Raw genomic sequence first — 19,656 nt, 5'->3', positions numbered from 1 at the left:
GATCGCCCTGCCCTAGTGGTGGCCAGAGAGATGGAGGAAGGAGAGAGGGCAGGCCACCTAGATAAGGAGGTGTGGGAGAGTGATTTCGGGGAGCCCCCTCCCGGAGCCAGGCTGCAGGGGGCACAGCAGAGCCCAGCAGGGAGTGCCCCCAAACTTGCCCTCAGTGTGACCCTCCAATTCTGGGCTCTGCCCTGCCTCACTCGGTGATCTTGGACAAGCCCCCATCCCCCCTCTATGCTTCATCTAGAGAATGAGGGCAACTCCCTTCCACACAGGGAGTGTGGGGAGCCCTGGTTGCCAGGCTGGGGACTGTCCAGATGAGGAGATTCCACAAGGCATGGCAGGGCTGTCCCCGGGGCTGCCTCCTCTGGTGGCCCCTCCTTGACCAGCCCTCCTGGAGTCGGGGTGGGGGTGTCCGGGCTTGTCTGTGAGGCAGCAACTGATTGTTCTCTTCAGACCCCTCCCTGGCGATGCTAAATCCATGGGGCCAGCTGATTCTGCCCCAAACCTGTCCAACCAGTTGTTTGGGAGGAGGGGGCACCTGGGAGGGGTGGCAGGAGGTTCCAGAAGCAGCCTCCCCCAGCCCAGCACAGACGGCTGAGCCTCTGGGGCTCTGGATGCTGCAGACAGACCCTCAGACGGACAGACAGTCGGACACTTGGCCTGGCCATGGGGCTCAGTGGGGGACAGTCTCGGCTGCTGATGCCACTGTTGCTGCTGTTGACCAGCCTCCAGCCCGGGGCGGGCCTGGGTGAGTGAGGGTGTGGGCAGGACAGGGGTGCCCACTGTGCCTCGGGCTTCAGGAGAACAGACCCCTCCTCCCCCAGCCACCTCTCGAGCCCCAAGTCTGGGGACTGGGTCCTGGGTGGGTGAGGGGAGACAGCCCAGCAAAGAGGTCATGAGACAGACACCTGCCCCCCACCCCAAGAGGAGGAGTGGGTAATGCTTCCTTGCTCTCTTTGGAGTTCTCATCCCTATGCATCCAGAGCCCCCACCCCAGCTCTCACCATGGCTCCCTCCTGCCTGTCCCTGAGGAGAGGTTTAAAGAAGTTGACAAGGACAATGCTTACCCCAAAGGGAGATTGCAGGTGTCGTCCATGGGTGGGGCTCGTAAACTGAGGGGTTTAGATGCAGCGCCCCCATCTCTGCCGCTCCACTCCTTTTCCCTCGTTAAGCGAACATTAAGTACCTGCTGTATGCAGTGTGCCCTGTGTCTCAGAGATAGAACCAGAAGCTCTGAGAAAGGAGAGATCCAGCCCTGAATCTTTGGAGCTGAGCTGAGTTACATGGAAATGAATCGTATTGATCTGAACAGAAAGGGGGAGAAGGTTCTGGAGACTTGCATGAGAGCCCAGCTCATGTCTCTGCTGCCCTCTAGTATTGGGGGCTGGAGAGAGGAGCACTCCTCTCTGGGGGCCCAGGAGGAGCTGGGGGTTCTGAGCTCTCAGAGCAGCAAGGCTGGCCCCAGGCCGGTTGCCCGTCCTGAGTCCCCCTGCCTGGGGGGCCCAGGCTTCTTGTCCTCGCCTGTCCCTGCCCTCCCCAGAGGTGAGGCTGTGAGGGGCTGAGGAAGACAGGTTCCAGAAGGGGAAGGTGCCTTGGGGTGGGGTGGGGGGTGTCAGAGCCCTGGGTGAGGAGAGGATGTCCCAGGCTCTGAGCCAGGATGTGGCCGCCCTCTGGGTGGGCCATGTCCAGGCCTGGGGTCTTGGCGGGGACCTTCTTGCATCACCTCCCCCCAGACAAGTTATTCATTCTTTTCATCAAACAAACCAAACTGGACCATGTGGGTGGAGCTGGAGGGACTTGAAAGGTGGGTAAACTGAGGCTCAGAAAGTCAGAGCTCGAGGTCACTGGGCTCCATCAAGAATCTGGCCTGCGGCTCAGGCTCCCCCAAATTGACTCTCACCCCAAAAAGGCCTCAGACCCCTTCCCCAGGAGAACTGCGCCTGCAGCTGGGAGGAGTGCCTCCATTTGTCCCCCAGCCCCGGCCCCGCCCATCACAGAGACCCCAGTGACCCAGGTGGGGCAGGCTGGATGAGCCACCCCCTGACGTCCCACAGTGCCCACCCCTAGTGGGCTGCCAAGGCAGGGGCCAGGGGCAGGACTCAGGCTGCCCACCCATGCCCCACGGGCACAGGGTAACCAGGGGGCCCTCCCAGGAGAAGCCCTAACTCCCCCCTCAGACTAGGGCTCCCAGGACCAAGTCTCCCCCCTCTGACTGGGGCTCCCAGGGCAGGGCTGTGCCTCCCTCCTCAGACTGGGGCTTCCAGGACCACATCTCCCCCCTCAGATGGGGGCTCCCAGGACCATGTCTCCCCACTCTGACTGGGCTGCCAGGGCAGAGCTGTGCCTCCTCCCTCAAACTGGGGCTTACAGGGCTGTGGGTTCCCGCTCAAACTGGGCTGTGGGGGTTTGTTTGTCCCATTGAACCTCTTCTCTCTGCGCTCCTCTCCCCCCTGCCCCAGAGCACATCAGCTATGTGCCCCAGCTCTCAAATGCCACCCTGGCAGGGACAGTCACCCAGTCCACCTTCACCCTGGAGCAGCCGCGCGGCCAGTTCAGTCACCCCAGCATCTCCGACTTCGATGCCATCTGGCTGGTGGTGGCCCACGGCAACGGTGGGTGTTGCCGGGGGCAGGCCTGTGAAATGGGGAGGGGCCTGCGAGGAGCAGGGGTGGGGGTAGATGGGGGAGGTGTCCTGGGGCTGTGGCTGAAGGGCTGTTTGCTGCCTGGCGGGATGGGTGGAGCCCTGCCCGTGTGGCCCCTGCCATCTGACCCGCGGTACCACCCTCAGCCACCCAGAACTTCACTGCCCCACGGAGCACAGAGGAAACCCCGGTGCCTGCCGACTTCCCCCAGAGGGGCTATTACCTCACGCTGATGGCCAACCGGGCTCTGTACGCGGGCAGCCAGCCCAGCACTCAGCTCCAGGTCCTCCGCGTAGGCAACGACACCCGCTGCTCCCCAAGGACTAGGGGCTGCAACCACCCCCTGCCGGGCCCAGGCCCCTACCGGTGAGGTGCTGCCAGGCCCAGCTCCTGCCTGTGCCAAACCCCAGTTGGGGGCAGCTCCCAGCTGGGGGCCTGGGCTCCCTGCTCTAGTTCTGCCATTGGGGGGGCATGAGGGGGAGGGGGGCAGGGGCCAGTGAGGCCTCCATGAATTCTTTCCTGAGCAGAGGACCCCCGCTCAAGCCCCTGGACCCCACACCTGGAGTGTCCCCATCCAGGCAGTGTGTGCCCCGGGGCAGGGCTGGCCCTGGCCCTGTTGCCCCTCACTAAGGGCTTGATTACTCCCCACACACCTTTCCCAAATGAGGACTTGGAGGCCCAGAGAGGGTGAGGGATGCGCCCAAGGCCGCACAGGTGGGCAATGTCACTGCTGGAATTGGAGCCCAATCTGGGGGGCTCTAAGCCTGTGTTTTTAAGCCCCAGTCCCCGCTTCCTCCACCCCCGGGCCCTGGGAGTCATGGGGACAGACCGGCACGGGGGCCAGAGGGTTTCAGGATGGGGGAACCCCCACCCTGAACGCTGGGTTTCCTGTTCAGGGTGAAGTTCCTAGTGATGAGTGACAGGGGACCGGTGGCTGAGACACAGTGGTCTAGTGAGACCCGCCTGCAGCAAGGTAGGGGCCACATGAGCAGGTCAGGCACTAGGGCTGGGGGCAGGGGCCTGGGGGGCTCTCAAGGAGGGAGGTGGGGTAGGGGGGGCTAGGGAGGATGGGCCAGGCCCCAACAGTCACTTGCCATTACCACCCTGCTGTCTGCAGGTGCCTCTCCCCCAGCCAGGGGGCAGGACAGGGTGGGGGTGACGAGTCTGGAGTCTGTTCCAGGTACCCGATCTTAGCTCAGATCAGATCTCTTTCCTCCCTGCCTGTGGGGCCCCCTAACGCCCTCAGCCCAGGCCCTCCAGGCTGCCCCAGGGCCTCAGAGTGCTGGCACCGTGGTCATCACTGCCGTCCTGTCCATCCTGCTGGCCCTCGTCCTCACTGCTCTCCTCGCCCTGCTCGTCTACACCTGGTAAGAGGACAGGGCTGAGATTGCCCGGGGCCTGGGAGGTGTGGGGTCCCTCCCCTGAACCGCCTCTATCTCCTTCTCCCTTCCTCCCTCCATCTTCTCCTGGACCCGCCCTCCTCGGCTCCCCCCTGCTAACCATACCCGAGGGGTTTTCCTCGAAGGCCAGACAAGGGTAATAATTACTGAGCCAGGGATCCCCGAGGTTCCAGAACCTCTAGGCGGGGCGAGAGTGCATTACCCTCTCCCTCCGTTGTCCATCTCTGCCCGCCGCCTGCCCGCGGCATCCACACTTTCTGAGCGGCTGCCAGCCGCCCCCTGGTGACAACAGCTGGGATTGCTAGTGGGGGCGGGCCGCAGACACTCCAGGTGGGACACAGGGAGGTGGGACACACCCAGGTGGAGGCGAATTGCTTTTAATCCAAGTGCTGGCCTGGTCTGGAGACTTCGTTCAGAGCGTGGGTGCTGGGGCCTGGTGGAGAGGGGGTGTCCACAAGGCCTGCCAGAGAGAAAGGGAAACCTGGTCCCAGGATTTGTGGGGGAAGGTGGGGAGGTGTCTGGGGCAGGTGGGTGGCCAGCAGCCAGGCAAGGCCGGGGACTTAATTCCCAGCTGAGGAAATGGGCTGTATCCTGAAGGCCAGAGGGCGCCAGTGGTGGGTTTTGATCTGGGGAGACAGGCAGATGATGTTTCAGAGGCATCCTGGGGGCTGGGTGACGACAAAGAACAGGGATGTGAGCTGGATTTGTGAGGTTTAGAGAAATAGCCTGGTTCCCTTTAGTTAATCCAGTCTGTCCAGTGGAGCCTCAGTTTCCCCAGTGCTCCTATACTTAGAGCCCCAAGCTCTAGGCAACAGCCGAGGGGGTTGGATCAGCACCCCCAACCCTTCCCCTTTATCCTTCTCTCTCCATCTTTCCTTCCCCTCCCCCTGCAGCTACGACACCTGCCAAAGCACTCCTATTTCGGGCCCAGGGGAGCCGGTGGGTGTGAGAAGATATAACACCCACCACATGTTCAGCCCTCCAGCCGTGGGGGGCTCCTGAGGCTCCCCATCTGCCCTGCAGCCTCCCTGCTGGTCCAGGCTGCAGAACATGGGCTGGGGGCATGCCTTGCAGCTTCAGACGAAGCCCTGGGAGAGATTGGTTCCAAATGAGGGGGGAGGGTGTCCTTGGCCCAAAGCTCGGGCCTCTCCCCATCAGAAATAAATGTCCCCAACACCCACCTGTATGTCTGTGTCATTGTACACCTGAGCAGACTCCCCACGCTCCTGTCCCAGCTCCTCTGGCGGCGGGGGATGCTCAGGAGGCTCCAGCACTAGGGGTGGGGCCCAGCGTCCAGGCCAGCTGAGCCATCTGGGGCAGGGCAAGCTCTCTTCGGGCCTCACTGTCCCTATCCGTAAGGCGAGGTTGATCACACAGGCCCTCCTGGGCTGTCATGAGGCTAGACCAAGGAAGTGGACATGCTCACCAGAGGCTGCAGTCCGGTGCTTGCTGCCCCCTCCCAGCCCAGCATCCTCCTTGCTGGCCTCACCTCCTGGCTGGAGGGCTGAGAGCCACTGCCTCTCTTCCTCCACTTCCTCCTGGGTGCACAGGAGGTGCAGCCTCTCAGCTCCACACACGCCCGTGTTCACTCTGGACCTGGGGGCAGGAAGTGCACGTGAAGAGGCTGCATTTGGAGAAGCCTGCGTTCAGTTCAGAGCAGACTCGGCCCAAAACCTAATTCTGGACACCCAGCATTTGTCAGCATCAGCCCCCCTCCAGGCTGGGCCCCCAGGGGCTGGAGATGACCCAGACAAGGTCTGTCTTCAAGTTGCCCACCGCTGCGAGGGGAAGGGAGGGAACCGCCATGCACAAGGATGGAAGGAGTGCCGTTGGCGGAGATCCCTGGGCAGCGTGGTGTGGAGAAGGAGCGGCCCTGTGCCAGGTGCACGTGCGAAGGGTGCCCAGGCAGAAGCAGCAGCGTGGGCCAAGGCCTGGAAGCAATTGGGGACTGGTGGCAGGTTGGGGACAGCCAGAGGGTGGGGTGAGGGATGCGGGGAGGCTAGGAGGCACCCTGTCCATGTGGAGGGCCTCGCCTTCTGGGGCAGAGGGTCAGGGAAGGAAGGTGCTGGTGGGGTCCCAGGTGCCTGTCTCTGGGAGGTGCAAATGGCCCTAATTGATTTATTATCTGGTACAGACACATCCTGCTCCCGCTGTGGAGGAAATACTCACAGGACCAGAGGGGAGCCGGGCTGCGAGGGGCAGGGAGGGGATGCCGGCAAACAGACCTCCACTGTCTGCCTACATCAGCCTCGGCCTCTCTCATGGCAGCTGTCAGCTCTGACCCTGAGGCTAGGTGACCCTAGACGGACCCCTTACCCTCTCTGGGCCTCAGTTTCCCCTTATGTAAAAAGCAAGTGTTGAACTGGGTGACTCTGAGGCACTTTGCAAACCGTCGCCCTGTATGGCAGGAAACAGATGGCAGTCCAGCAGGCGACTGAGAGTGTTTACAAAGGAGTGGGCAGCGTGTTAAGGGAAGCAACAGGAGAGTGTGGCCCAGGGCACTGGAGGGCCAGAAGCACTCCTGTACCAAAGGGCTGACCAGAGGGAGTTCAGCTTCCAGAGCCCGTGAACAGGAGCCACAGGCGAGAGTCTGCTCCGCAGGAACAGGGGCTGTGGGGAGAGGGACGCAGCCGCTGGAGGGAGCTGGGCGAATAAATACCCCGGCGCCTCCCTCCTGCCTCCAGCATCACATACTAACACCTCGGCTGACCACACCTCACCAGAAGCAAGACAGCAGAGGGGTCTGGATGGTGTGGTCCACGTCCTGGCCTCCTGGGCCCAGCGCAGGACAGAGAAGGGCCAAAAGCAGACTCACAGCACGTCTGATCCCAAACATGTGGGTTTCTCTCACACCAACCAATTCTCCAACTGGGTGTACCGCCCTTTAATTCAACTCTGACACTAACCACCTGGTGTCAGTGCAGACCCCACAGGTAAAGGGCTCCGTTCCACAAGACCACCCCTGCTTCAGACACCAGTCGCAAGTATTGGGGGCCCAAGGTACCCACACTTCCGTCCAACTTGGCTACAAATCAGGGATTCCCATGACCCCCTCCTCAGGCTCGATGATTTTCTAGAATGGCTCACAGAACTCAGGAAAACAATTTACTTACTATTACCAGATTATGATAAAGGATACAAGTCAGAAACAGCCGCGAGAAGAGCTGCACAGGCAGGGCGGGGGAGGGGCGTGGCGCTGCATTGCCCTGGGTGGGGGGGCGGGGGGGCGGGGGAGCCCCACCCTCCCAGCACCTCCACCTGTTCTCCAGCCCGGAAGCTCTCCAAAGCCCGCGGTCCAGGGTCAGTATGGAGGTTCTATTATGTAGGCATCATTGATTAAATCATTGGCCACTGGTGACTGAGATCAGTCTCCGGTCCCAATCGCCTCCCTGGTGGTCACTGGGGGCTTGGGATGGGGCTGAAAGCTCCAAGCCTCTAATCACATTGTCTTTCCTCTGGGACCAGCCCTCACCCATCCTGGAGCATCTAGGGGCCACCAAGAGTCGCCTCATTAGCATGAACTCAGGTGTGGTTGTAAGGAACTCGTCATGGATAACAAAAGATGCTCCTCTCACCCCAGCACTCAGAGAATTCCAAGGGTTTTAGGAGCTCTGTGCCAGGAACCGGAACAAAGACCAAATATATGTTTCTTATTATATCACAATATCACAGAGGTGCACAGGCGCCTTGGTGCTCATCCTGTGGAATCAGACCCTTCCCCAGACCCGTGGCCTCCAGATTGGAGAGAGGTGCAGACAGAGGACCATGAAGTCCTATCCCAGACGGAGGGCTGCCTGAGGCTGGGGTGGGGACGTGCAGAGGGGACTCTGCAGGAGCTGACCCCAGGGTTTGGGAAGATGGGGGATTTTGCCAGCTGGAGAAGCTGGGGCCCCTGAATAGCCCCTTCACCACTTTCCTGCCTCTTCCTTGCGGACACCTTCTCCCTGAAGCCCTCCTGAGTGGAATCTACCCACATGTTTCCAGATTGAGAGGTGGTGCATGTTGGGGTCCTCCTTGCTCCTCAACCCCATTTGGAGTAAATGCCCTGTGCAGCCAACCTCACAACTCCTCCCCACCCCATTCCTCCGCCCCTTGTCACCGGTCACTGCGCATATTCTGGGCCTGCACCGTGTCCTTGGGAGATGTTGGCCTCCTGTTCATAGCCGACCACTCTCCCAGGCCTGTTGCATCCCGGGCAACTTAGCTGACCTCTGGACCCCTCCTCATCAGCTCCCCTATCCCTGGGCACTCATGCCCTCCACCCCCTCAGCCAGCCCCATGTGCATTAATGATCCCCCAGTCTCTCCTCTCAGCTGCCTCTCATATGTCCTCGGTCCCCTGGCCACCTCTGACTGGACATCCCAGAGGCCCCTCACGCCACCAGGCCACCCCCACAGCCAAACCCAGAGCTTGCCCCAGCCCCACGCCGCCTCCTGGTTCCCTGGTCCTCCCGTCAACCTCTCCCTGACCACAGGCCCCCACTGGGGATATGCACCACTTTCTGTGACAGATACAGCCTGGCCACAAAGCTTAAGCCACCTCCTTGGGACCTGCTCAGTGCTGAGCTCAGAGCCCAAGCTCAAGGGCTGGTGGAGAGCCCAGCGCAGTGTGGGTGGGATTCTCCCCCACTCCCACTGGAAGCTCAGCCATGCCTGGGTCTGCTTCCCTGGGCTCTTCAGGGGCCTGGGGGTCCAGGACTGGCTGGAGGGGAAGGCCTGAGACAGGGTGCCCAGCCCCATAAAGCTGCCGGCCATGTTCCCTGTGGAGCAGAAGAGGGAGCCTCAGCTCCCAAGCCGTCTCGTGGGACCTGCCCTCGGGGAAAGCCGCGCGGAGCAGGGCCACACAGCGGCCAGGGCCCTGGGAGGGTCCATGTCTCTGCCCCAGCCCTGGCACCCTGCCTGACCCCCTCAGCCTTCTCATCCGTGAAAAGGATGGGAGAGAAGAGCAGTAAGCTCCTGCCCAGCTGTGGTCCTAGGATCATTAAGCGCCCCCCATTCATTCATTCATTCACTCATCCACTCATTCCCACATTCGGCAGACAGGCACTGACTTCAGCCCTGCTGGGCGCTGAGACGTGTGGTCCTGGCCTTCAGGGTCAGCCCCCCTCAGTGGGGATGATACACGCACAGAGATAACAAGCGGACCCTCTGGAGATGGAGAAGCACACACTGCGGGCCTTCCAGGGGCTGCAGGGGCTGGTGGGGTGACGCTGACCAGCTCTCAGCACAAACCTGGGGAAAACAGACTTGGTGACAAGGACCTTGACACGTGGGCTACGCATCACCTGACGTCAGCCTGATAAACTAACAAACAGGTAGGGGAGGGACCTGTTGCTTCCTGCTGTCTTTCTGCCCGTCTCTGTCTTTCTGGCTGTCTCTCTCTCTGTCTCTATCCCCCTCTCCTGTGTTTCTCTGCCTGTTTCGCCCTCTGCCTCATCTCCATTTTTGACTCTGACCGGCCGTGGGAGCTCATCTCCTTTCCTTGGGGGAAGCCGTCCGAGCTGGCCCAGAGACAGGCATCACCATTTCCTAATAAACACCAGATAAGATCAGAAGCTGGCTTCTCTCCCAGGATTGGGCTCAAGAGGGGACAGGGGCAAAAATGGAGCAGAAAGGAGAAGGGAGAAAGAGAATGTGTCAGGGATGGTGACCATTCACAGCCCACGGCCCCAAACCGGCAGGTACAGAGGGGGTCATCGGGGCCCCCCCTCCTGCTGGCCTTGCCCCCAGTGCCCTTTCAGCTTCCAGTCTCGCCATCTCCATGCCCTGCTCCCTCTCCAGACACCCAGTTGTCCCCTGCAGCAGGAGCCCAGGTGGCCTGAGGGACCGTTGTGGGAGATTAGGCAGCTCCCCCTCCTCCCGACAGTGTGCGTTTGCACCCCCTCTTTAGCATGCAATCTAGGGCTCCCCGGGGAATGCTGGCTCACGCACAGGGGTCTGAAGGCCGAGGGGGGTGCCAGAGCCAGGCAGGCAGGCGCAGCTGTGAGGCCCGGGGAAAGGAAGGAATCCGCTCATCCCGGAATCTGGGGTCAGGGTGCTTCTAGGTCTGACCCCATCATCCTAAGCTCCCTGGGGGATGTTTCCATGTCAGGCCCAAAGATGCAGGGCTGTGACCTGAGAGAGGGGTCTTTCCAGGGTCCCAGCCACCCTGTTGGGAGGCACCTCCCAGGGAGGACAGTCCGGGCCAAGGGGATGGCCACCTCTGCCCACCTGGGACCCACTGGTGAGCCCCAGGCCGAGATGTGGGCTGCTTCTGGGGTCCCCCTGAGGACGTGTAGGGATGCTGGGGACTGAGGTTGCAGGGGCCAGAACCCTGGGCCCCAGGTTCCTGTGTCATCTTGCTGGCCCAAGGGTTCACATGTGCTGCTCCCACCTCCCACCCTCTTCACCCAATCCTCCTGGTCCTTCAAGCCCAGCTCGGATGTCACCTTCTCCTTGTGGCCACCGGTGGCTCCTTCTACTGCAAATTATTTGTCCCCTCTGAATCTCAAGGACTCCAGGCTGGCTCCATCCACGCCTGGTGGGGAGATGGGACCGAGAGAGACAGATGGGGAACAGCAGAAACAGAGACGGGGAGACCCAGACCACCCTTGTCAGCCAATCTGGTCAGTCCAGCCCAACCCAGCGAATGCCACACACAGCGGGTACGGTGGGTGACTCAGAAGAGGGCTGCCCTTTGAACAGCACTTCCTGGGCACCAGGAACTGGCCTGAACAATTCACAGATGTCAACCCCGAAATCCAAGGGGCAATCTCGTCATTACCCTCATTTTACAGAGGAAGAAACGGAGGTAAGTGCCACCAGGGCACACAGGGGACGGGTCTCAGAGCTCGGCTGGAGGGGCGGGGGCCCAGGAGCCTCTGGATGGGGAGGCAGGGGTGCCTAGCTCTCCTACCCCTGCCTGTGATCTAGCCGGCAGCCTGGGTGGCTCCCCATCCTTCCTGACTCCCACCCCCAGCTTCCTCAGCGGGAGAATGAAGTAGGGCATTTCCACTCCTTTCTGGAAGGTTCCGGAGGTTAATGAAGACAAGGCACGTAACTCCATTCAGGGGGATGAACTTCTGGGAAGAGAGGAACCTGGGTTTGGGCTGAGGGCCAAGGGCGGGGTGGGCCACGGCCCCTCTGGTCACAGAGCCTCACGGCCCGCTGCCTCAGGGCCACGACTTGGCCTCTCTGAGCAGCCACTGGGCCCCCGGGGAGTCTCCAAGAATGTCAGAGACGCTGGATGGAGGCCTTCTCTGCCTGAGCAGGGCAGGAGACCTCTTCTCTTCCCCCCGGGGACCTGTTCCAGCCGGGGCGGTCTGCGAGGTGGGCTCTCAGGGCCCGGGGAAGGTGTGACTGCAGCGGCCGTAGTCGTCCCCAACTCGCCTGCCTTGAGTCTAAGGCTCAATTGGCCAGGATGAAGGAAAGAGGAGGTTCTGGGTCGCACCTGGACCCCGGAGGGATTCCAGGCCCGTGCTGAGGCCCCGGGAGGTTAAAAGCTGCAGAGAGCCTGGACCTCGAGCCTCCATCTCCAGCCTCAGTCCCCAAGGCGGGGACATTTGTCTCCAGGCTGCTCTCCCCCACCCCACCTCTCTGTGCGTCCCCTGGTGTCCTCCCCGGCTGCATGCTGGGCACTGCGAGTAGGAGCAGCTTGGCCACTGACCTTGTCCTATGGGGGGAGGGTGGCCAGGACAGAGGGACAGACCCCAAGTAGACAGTCCCAAAGTGTCATGAGAGGAGCTCTCAGCCTGCAGGAAGAAAATTCTGGGTCCTCTTAGGGGAAAGGGCTCTTTCCTTGCTGACCAAGCCAGTGGGTCCCTCAGCTGTGAGACGGGGGCCCTGGGCCCACAAGGGTGGCCGGAGGGAGGTCAGGAGGGCTGCCCTGCTCTGCCAAAAAAGGCTAAAGAACCCGGAGCTTCCGCTCCTGGGCCGCTGCAGGGAGGCGGAGGAGACCTCGCGGGCCTGTCAGGGAGACAGCGGGGATAGGTGTGAAGTGCCCAGGACGGGAGGGTCAGAACTGACCTGTCTGGGGTTCGGTGTTCTTATGTCCACCCTAGGACCCAGCACCTCCGCTCAAAGGTGTCTCCCAAGGGAGACTAGCAGTCATGTCTGCCCCGAGACATATGCAAGAACTTAAGTTCAGAGCAGCCTTATCCGTGACAGCCTCAGGCTGGACGCAACACAGATGGCCCCACGGGTGCAGGAGGGGGAAGCTGTGCAGCTCCAGCCACACCGCATAGAACCCTTCAGCAGTAAAGACAGGTGGACTGTGGCTACGCCAACGACGTGCATGACTGTCCCGGTCAACGCTCGGTTAGCGGAGCCAGGAGTGGAGGAACATATACAGTGTGAGTCCACTCAGTAGAGAGCAAGAGCGAGCGGGACCAACCCGCGGTGACACAGTTGGCACGGAGGTTAGCCCTCAGTGTGGCAGTGACTGGACTGGGGCACCAGGAAGCCTCCTGGGGACTGGAAATGTTCTAGATCTTCATCTGGGTGATAGCTACCCATGTATACGCATGTGTAAAAATACAGTGAGCTGTTCACTTAAGATTTGTGTGTTGTACCATGTTTATTCCTCAAGCATCTAGGGAGCACCCACTGTATGCCACTCCGGCCTTCGAGGTGGACAGACAGAGGCCCCTGCTCCAGGTGGCTAGGGCAGGGGCCCCAGGAGCTGAGGGCTGGGGCAACCAGAAGCCGGGGTCCCAAGCGCCCACAGGGCACCAGGAGCTGTGGAAGCGGAGGAGGGGGTGGCAGTGGAGGGGAGCACTGTGCACAGAATGAGGAGCTCTCTAAGCAGGCATCAGGCTGTGAAGCAGGAGCCACCGCCACCTCCTGTCCCCCTGCCAGCCTCCACCCTTCACGCCAAGGCTCCTGGTTCTTGTCAGCCAGGCCAGGGTCCAGTCCCCAGCTGGAGTGGGAGAGCGGTGGCGCCTGAAGCCACGACACGTTTATGTTCCGGCTGCAGCTGCAGTGGCCCCGTGCCAAGTCCTCTGGCTTGCACAGAAATATCCTTCTCCCCTTGGGGCCAGGAGAGGCCCGGCCATGAGCCTGGAGGCCAGGGTCTCCCCAGAGTCACGCTGTCTCCCCCAGACCTGGCCATCTCTGCTCAGTGGATGCTCTGAGAGCTGTGTCTGGCCACTTTGCCCCACTTCCTAGCCCTATCTCTACTCCTTCAAGGTCAGCCTGGTGCCACCTCTTCCAGGAAGCCCACTGGGAACATCTCCACCCTCCATGGGAAGGGTGGGCATTTGGTTGCTCCAGAGGCCGTGATAGAGATCTGGACCCAAGACTCGAGACTCCCACACTTCAGCTCTCATCACCCAGGACTCCTGGTTCTTCACCTGCCTTGCCATGCCTCAGTTTCCTACTCTGAGAAGTGGGAAACTAGTTTCACCCACAGGGACTGAGGCTGAGGGGCTTAAGGGACTGCAGCTCTGGGGAGGCCTCAGAGCTCCTTCTTGGAAGCCACATGCTGCCATCTTGGGATGCCCACGCCCACAGGGCCCCCAAGGGACGCCTGTCACCAGCCCTGTGCCCGCTTCTGCCCCCTTGGTTTCTGCCCAAGACCACTCTTTGTCACCTCATGGCTGCCCAGGGGGACCTGCAACCTGTTCCGACCCCACCCCCCAACAAGGGGTCCCTGGGGAGATTGGGGAGCCGCATCCCCCTTCCCTCTGCACCCCGCGTCAGTCTGGAGTCCAGAACAGTCCCCTCTGGAGTTCCTCTTTCTGACTTCCTCTCTCTCCCTGCTTCTGCGTGTCTTTCTCTCTGAGCGGGGTCTTTTTCTCTGTCCTCCCAGGGAGGTGGGGGCCATGCTGGGAGCGGCCACTTTGTCAAGGTGACTCTGCAGCTCTGTGCCGACAAAGCAGATGTGACACCGGTGCCGAGTCCCGGAGTTGTGCTGAGGATCCGGGCGATGAGGCACGGCCCACATGGAGTAGGGCATCCAAGAAAGGGGATGATGAGCCAGCCCCTGGCTCCCATGAGGACCAACGAGAAAGTGTCCCCAAAGTGCTCAGCACGTGAAGGTGTCTCCTGAGACCTGGTGACATCAGCATGCTCTATTCACAGCCACTCCATGGGGTGTAGCCACCATTGCCCCACTTTACAGATTAGACACATGAGGCCCAGAGAGGCTGAGTCACTTGCCCACAGTCACACAGCAGGTCCTCTTGTAGGAGTGGAGCCAGGATTTGCACTCAGCAGTCTGGCTCCAGGGCCTACACTCTTCGCTGTGGGTCTTGGTTTTGAAATTGTATTTAATGCTGTCTGTTTAAATGGAGTGGGGGGAGTGTCAAGATTGGTGGGGCAGGGGGAAGCTAGGGACAGAGATCCGTCTGGCCTGTGAATGTCTCTGGGCCTGCGCCCTCCTGGCTTCTCACAGCTGACAAGGCCACACTTCTTTTTTTTTTTTTTTTAAATAATTTGTACTTGCAAACTTTTTTTTTTATTTTTTATTTTTTTTATTTTTTTAAAGATTTTTTTTATTTTTTCCTTTTTCTCCCCAAAGCCCCCCGGTACATAGTTGTATATTCTTCGTTGTGGGTCCTTCTAGTTGTGGCATGTGAGACGCTGCCTCAGCATGGTCTGATGAGCAGTGCCATGTCCGCGCCCAGGATTCGAACCAACGAAACACTGGGCCGCCTGCAGCGGAGTGCGCGAACTTAACCACTCGGCCACGGGGCCAGCCCCAAGGCCAGACTTCTTGGCACACTGCTGTCACTCGGCCTAGAGCCTGTCGGGGCTCCCTGTGGCCCTGGGTTCAGTCCAGAGACCTGTACCTAGCATTCAGGGGTCCATAGCAGGGCCCCTCTGACCTCTGTGTGGGGGCTGCCCTCGCCACCCTCTGCACGTTGGCCCAGGTCCCCCTCCTCCCCCCCCCAACCCCGCTCTTATCCTCTCTGTGGCTTCCCTCCTGGGTCCTGTCTCCTCCCAGAAGTCCTCTCTTGGGGCCCTGGGCCAAGGCTTGGCACTGACTGAGCGGGGAGGACAGAAGCAGGGCAGGAGAAGGCCTTTCCTCTGGGCAGGGACAGTCCCCCAGGAGGCCCTGTGGGCATGGGGCCTCCAGCTCGGGAAAATCCTTGAGGTCTGGTGGGGGGAAATGCATTGGCTCCAAAATATTAAAACTGCAAACTTTTTTTTTTCTGCTTTTTTTTTTTTCTCCCCAAATTCCCCCAGTACATAGTTGTATATTCTAGTTATGGGTCCTTCTAGCTGTGGCACATGGGACGCTGCCTCAGTATGGCCTATGAGCAGTGCCATATCCGCGCCCAGGATCCAAAACAGCGAAACCCTGGACCACCGCAGCGGAGCACGTGAACTTAACCACTCGGCCATGAGGCCAGCCCCAAAACTGCAAACTTTTTAAAAATAGTAAATGTTGACTCAAATTTCTTCTAAATCTAACAGTATGTCAGCTTCATCCATTGTTACATTTAGTATTTTAAAACGTGTCACTGTGCGTGAAAACAATCTGTAGGTCACATTTTCTCACTTTGGATGAATCCCCAACAGTCCCAAGAATGCACGATGTCTGGAGAGAGGTCAGGGCCACCAGCAAATCTAACGAGTTCCTGGTCCCCAGCTAGCTTCAAAAGCTGAGTTATCAAACTCTTCTTTTCAAATACTTTTCAGCCAAAAGAATACATATAAAGTTGGGGTATATTTGCCTTTTTTTATTGTGGTAAAAAATGCATAACATAAAATTTACCATCTTAACCATTTCTAAGAGCACACCTCAGCAGTCTTAGTTATACGTACATTGTTGTGCAACCGATCTCCAGAACTTTTTCATCTTGTGAAACTGAAACTCTGTACCCATCGAACAGCAACTCCCCATCCTTCCTCTCTCGGCTAGAACCCCGGCACCACCATTCTGCCTTCTATTTCTAAGAATTTGACTCCTCTGGACATTACAGATCCGGGGAAGCACAAAGCACTTGTCTGTGACTGGCTTATTTCACTGAGCATAATGCCCCCGTGTTAATTCATGTTGTAACATGAGACAGGATTGCCTTTTTCTTTAAGGTTCAGTAATATTTCACTGTATATGTCTATACCACATTATCTTTATTCATTCATCCATCAATGGACATTTAGGTCGCTTCCACTTCTTGGCTGTTGTGAATGATGCTGCAATGAACATGGGGGCACAAATACTTCTTCAAGATCCCGTTTTCAATTCTTTTGGCTATACACCCAGAAGGGCAATTGCTGGGTCATATTATAATTCTGTGTAAATTTTTTGAAGAACCTGGTGTGGGTGCATTTTAATGATTTAATTTTTTCCAGTTTTATTGAGATATAATTAACACATAACATTGTATTCGCTTTAGGTGTGCAACGTGATGAGTTGCTATACATATATATTGCAAAGAGATCACCACAAGAAGTTTAGTTAACGTCCACCACCTCACATAGTTACCTTTTTTTTCTTGCGATGAGAACTTTTAAAATCTACTCTCAGCAATTTTCAAATACACAATACACTATTGTTAACTATAGTTGCCATGCTGTACATTACACCCCCAGGACTTATTTATCTTCTGTCTGGAAGTTTATAACTTTTGACCATTTTCACCCATTTCACCCGCCCCCCACTGGGCACATTTTTAAATGTTTATTGGGGTGTGGAGTGGAGCCCTGGCTGATGCAGGTCCAAAAATAGCCCTGTGTGATGGGCAAGGCATGAAGTGCACGAGCTCAGGAGTTCCCAAAGTAGAAGTTTATTCTTCTATCATTCAATGTAATCTGGATGGAACCCTCCTTTCTCATCTCAGTCAGTCTGGCAGTCAGCCGCCTCCCTGGGGCAGCACCCACGGGGCTCACCCTTGTCTAAGGCTGTTTCCCCATCCCTGGCAGAGGCCGGAGGGGTAGCTGGTCCGTCCGAGGCTCCTCTGATGCTCAAAGACGCAGACTCTGCAACTCAAACACTTTTTTCTTTCAACGTTACTGATCAGCCGTGAATTTCATCGGCAGGTGTTGAAACTCAGGAGCTGCCTCCCGTCCTGTGCCAGGAGCGCTGCGACCTCCACGAGCCCCGGACCCTTTTGACCGGCATGGGTCACCATACTAAAACTTTTATTCTATGACTTATATACATGCTTTGGTATAAAGATGAATACAATCCAGGCTGGATTCATTGTTATATATTCATTATTATTATATTCATTTTTTTTGTCTGATTCTAAAAGAAATTAAACCATTTTGGGGAGTCCCTAAAATATAAGGGCCTGGATACTCTGTTCCACTGCCCATGTGGGCGAGGGGTGCAGGAAGTTCAGCGTGGGAAGGAGACCCATATGCTAACACGTCAAAATGTCAATGCACTGTGCTTCCGGCACCCAAGTCCATCCATGTCACTCCTCTGCTCAAACCCCTCCCCAGTAGTCGAGGTCTTTCACTGGCTGATTCTTTGCTTTTTCAGTCTCACACACCATAAGCCTCCTACAACTCCCCTTTGGATGTTTCCAGAACACCGCGGCCTTCGTCCTGCCTGCACACTTTTGCTCAAGCTGCTCCCTCCACTGGGAGCATTCCCTTCCCACCTGGCCATGTCATGCATACCTGCACATCTTTCTAGATCCAGCTCAAATGTCACTTCACTGGGAAGATCCTCAGCCCCCTCCCTCTCTCTATGCCTCATTCACTTCTTCGCTCTGGCACTGACTCACTCTCTTAGTCCCTCTCTTCCTTTCAACTGGGAGCCCCTGGAGAGCAGAGTCCCCACGGATGGTTTTTCTCTGGATCCCCCGCGCCCAGCACAGGGCCTGGCACAGAGCAGGTACACAATGAAGGCTGCATACATAGCAGATGACAGTGAGTGAATGAGTGATCGAATGAATGAGGGAGGTAGCAAATGAGGGCAGGGGTCTGCTCAGCAAAGGGGTCCCCTCCATAGCACCCCCCCCAGACGGAGGGTCTGAACCGATGGTGGAGCAGGGGCTGAGCTCCCCTACGGGCCCCGCCCTCTGACTCACCCCCTCCCCAGAGACTAGTTTCTGGGAATGTGCTGGAAGCTTGGCTCGCCTCCCTGGCTGCATCATCCGTGTCAACCATGTTCTGCCCCAGGAGTCTCTGTGCTCCAAGGCCTCAGGGCCAGGGATGGGGCAGTGCAGAGGGAAGGGCCTCACGTGTCAGCGGGCCTGGGGTGAGGGGGACAGCAGGCTGAGACCCGCCACGCATCCCCCACGGAGCCTCGTTCCTTTGTTCTGAAGAGGAGTGCACTGCAGGAGGCTGGAGACGTCACCGGAATCTCACAGCAAAGGGGGTGACAGCACAGGGTGTCATGAGAACCAAATGGGAAAACTATGTGGGTGCTCAGAGTCCAGGTGGCATCTAGGGGCTGCTAAAGGCATGTCACCTGGGGTGTAACATGGAGAAATTGTCACTCTTTGGGATGCTCGGCACCAGAACCCCCTTCTTCTGTCTAGAGCCCTCCTCCCCCTCCCCCACCCCGCCTTCTGAGGTGGGCCGCCCAGCACAGACTCTGGCCATGCTGTCACTGGCCTTCCCTGCCTCGTGGTGAGGAGGGGGTGGAAGCAGCGCAGGAGCTGGAGCGGCAGCACCCAGGTGAGGGGTCTTTGGCCAGGGCCGGCCGCGGGGGCGTCTGCACCAGGCCACTTCTGGAGCGTGATGTAGGGCATTGTTCCTGGCTGGGTGTGGCCTTTGGGCCTGGTTCTCTGGCCCGTCCAGAGAATCTGGAACACATTTGATAGCTTTCTAATGAACCCCTTTCTGTTTAAATTAGTCAGAACTGGTTTCTGTTATTTGGAAGCAGAAACCAGGGCAGTGTGACCCAAAAAAGCTAAGGGGATTGTGAGTGGCATATTAAAGGTCTAGTGACCAGAAGAAGGGAGGGTTTGGTCCATTCATGTGTGCAGCACAGAGCACAGGAGGGAGACCCAGGCCTGCTCTGGAAGCCACACTCCAGAAGGGCCTGCGACAAAGTGGAGGCTCTCTAGGGGACAATGACCAGGTCAGTGTGGGGTCTAGAACTCATGGCGGGGGAGGCAGCCTGGCTTGGAGCTGAGTAGGCTGAAGGCTCTGGGGAGAACAGCCATGGTTCATGGCAGCTGCAGGGGGCCAGAGGAGGGGGTGTCCAGGCCTTGCTCACAGCTGGAATAGTTTGAAGATAGCACTACTTTTGGAGGACGTAAGCTCCCCAGCACCAGAGGTGAGTAAGGACTGGGCCCTGAAGCGGAGAAAGAAGCCCAGCCTGGGCTTCCCTGGCTCGGCCTTGGGGGTATATCTCCAGGCTAGGGAAAGGGATTGGCCTTCGGCAACACCAGGCCCCAGCAGAGGCCCTTCCGGCCCAACCCTCACCCCCACCCACCCCCAGGCCTCCATAACAGCCTACAGTGGGGGAGTGAGCCCCCAGTGGACCAAGAAGCCAACACGGCTTTTCTCACTTCCTGGGTGGCCTGGCCCAAACCTAGGGGTATCAGATGGGCGGGGGACATGCCTGAAAGATGATGAGGCAGAGGGGGCAAATCTCAGTAACCAAGGATGGCTGATAATGGCCCTGATAAACCACCTAAGAAAAACAGCCCTAAGCACCCTGAGAAACCATTATTTTCCCACTGATCACTTAGACAAGATCACAGAGTGATAAGGGGCATGACA

At 58.5% G+C, this 19,656-nt stretch overlaps 1 protein-coding gene across 3 annotated transcripts; it reads left to right on the top strand.

The window, feature by feature from the left end:
- The first annotated feature begins 269 nt into the window (after positions 1–269).
- Positions 270–5,225, top strand: LOC100060825 (uroplakin-3b-like protein 1). Of its 3 annotated transcripts, none has more exons than XM_023655410.2 (6): positions 270–751; positions 2,463–2,615; positions 2,792–3,011; positions 3,542–3,618; positions 3,897–4,012; positions 4,939–5,225. In XM_023655410.2, exons 1-6 carry the CDS (start codon positions 670–672, stop codon positions 5,002–5,004), a joined length of 714 nt encoding a protein of 237 aa, XP_023511178.1. In that variant the 5' UTR covers positions 270–669; the 3' UTR covers positions 5,005–5,225. The 3 variants fall into 3 exon arrangements, with proteins under 3 accessions (XP_023511178.1, XP_023511176.1, XP_070086916.1); XM_023655408.2 differs by having other exon boundaries at positions 3,892–4,012; XM_070230815.1 differs by lacking the exon at positions 2,792–3,011 and having other exon boundaries at positions 316–751; positions 3,892–4,012.
- Positions 5,226–19,656: the final 14,431 nt, after the last annotated feature.

Source organism: Equus caballus, chromosome 13 (genome assembly GCF_041296265.1).
Source record: "Equus caballus isolate H_3958 breed thoroughbred chromosome 13, TB-T2T, whole genome shotgun sequence".
In the NCBI taxonomy this organism is placed as follows: domain Eukaryota; kingdom Metazoa; phylum Chordata; class Mammalia; order Perissodactyla; family Equidae; genus Equus; species Equus caballus.
The sequence above is the reverse complement of the archived record's forward strand: the minus strand, read 5'-3'. Positions and strand labels throughout refer to the sequence as shown.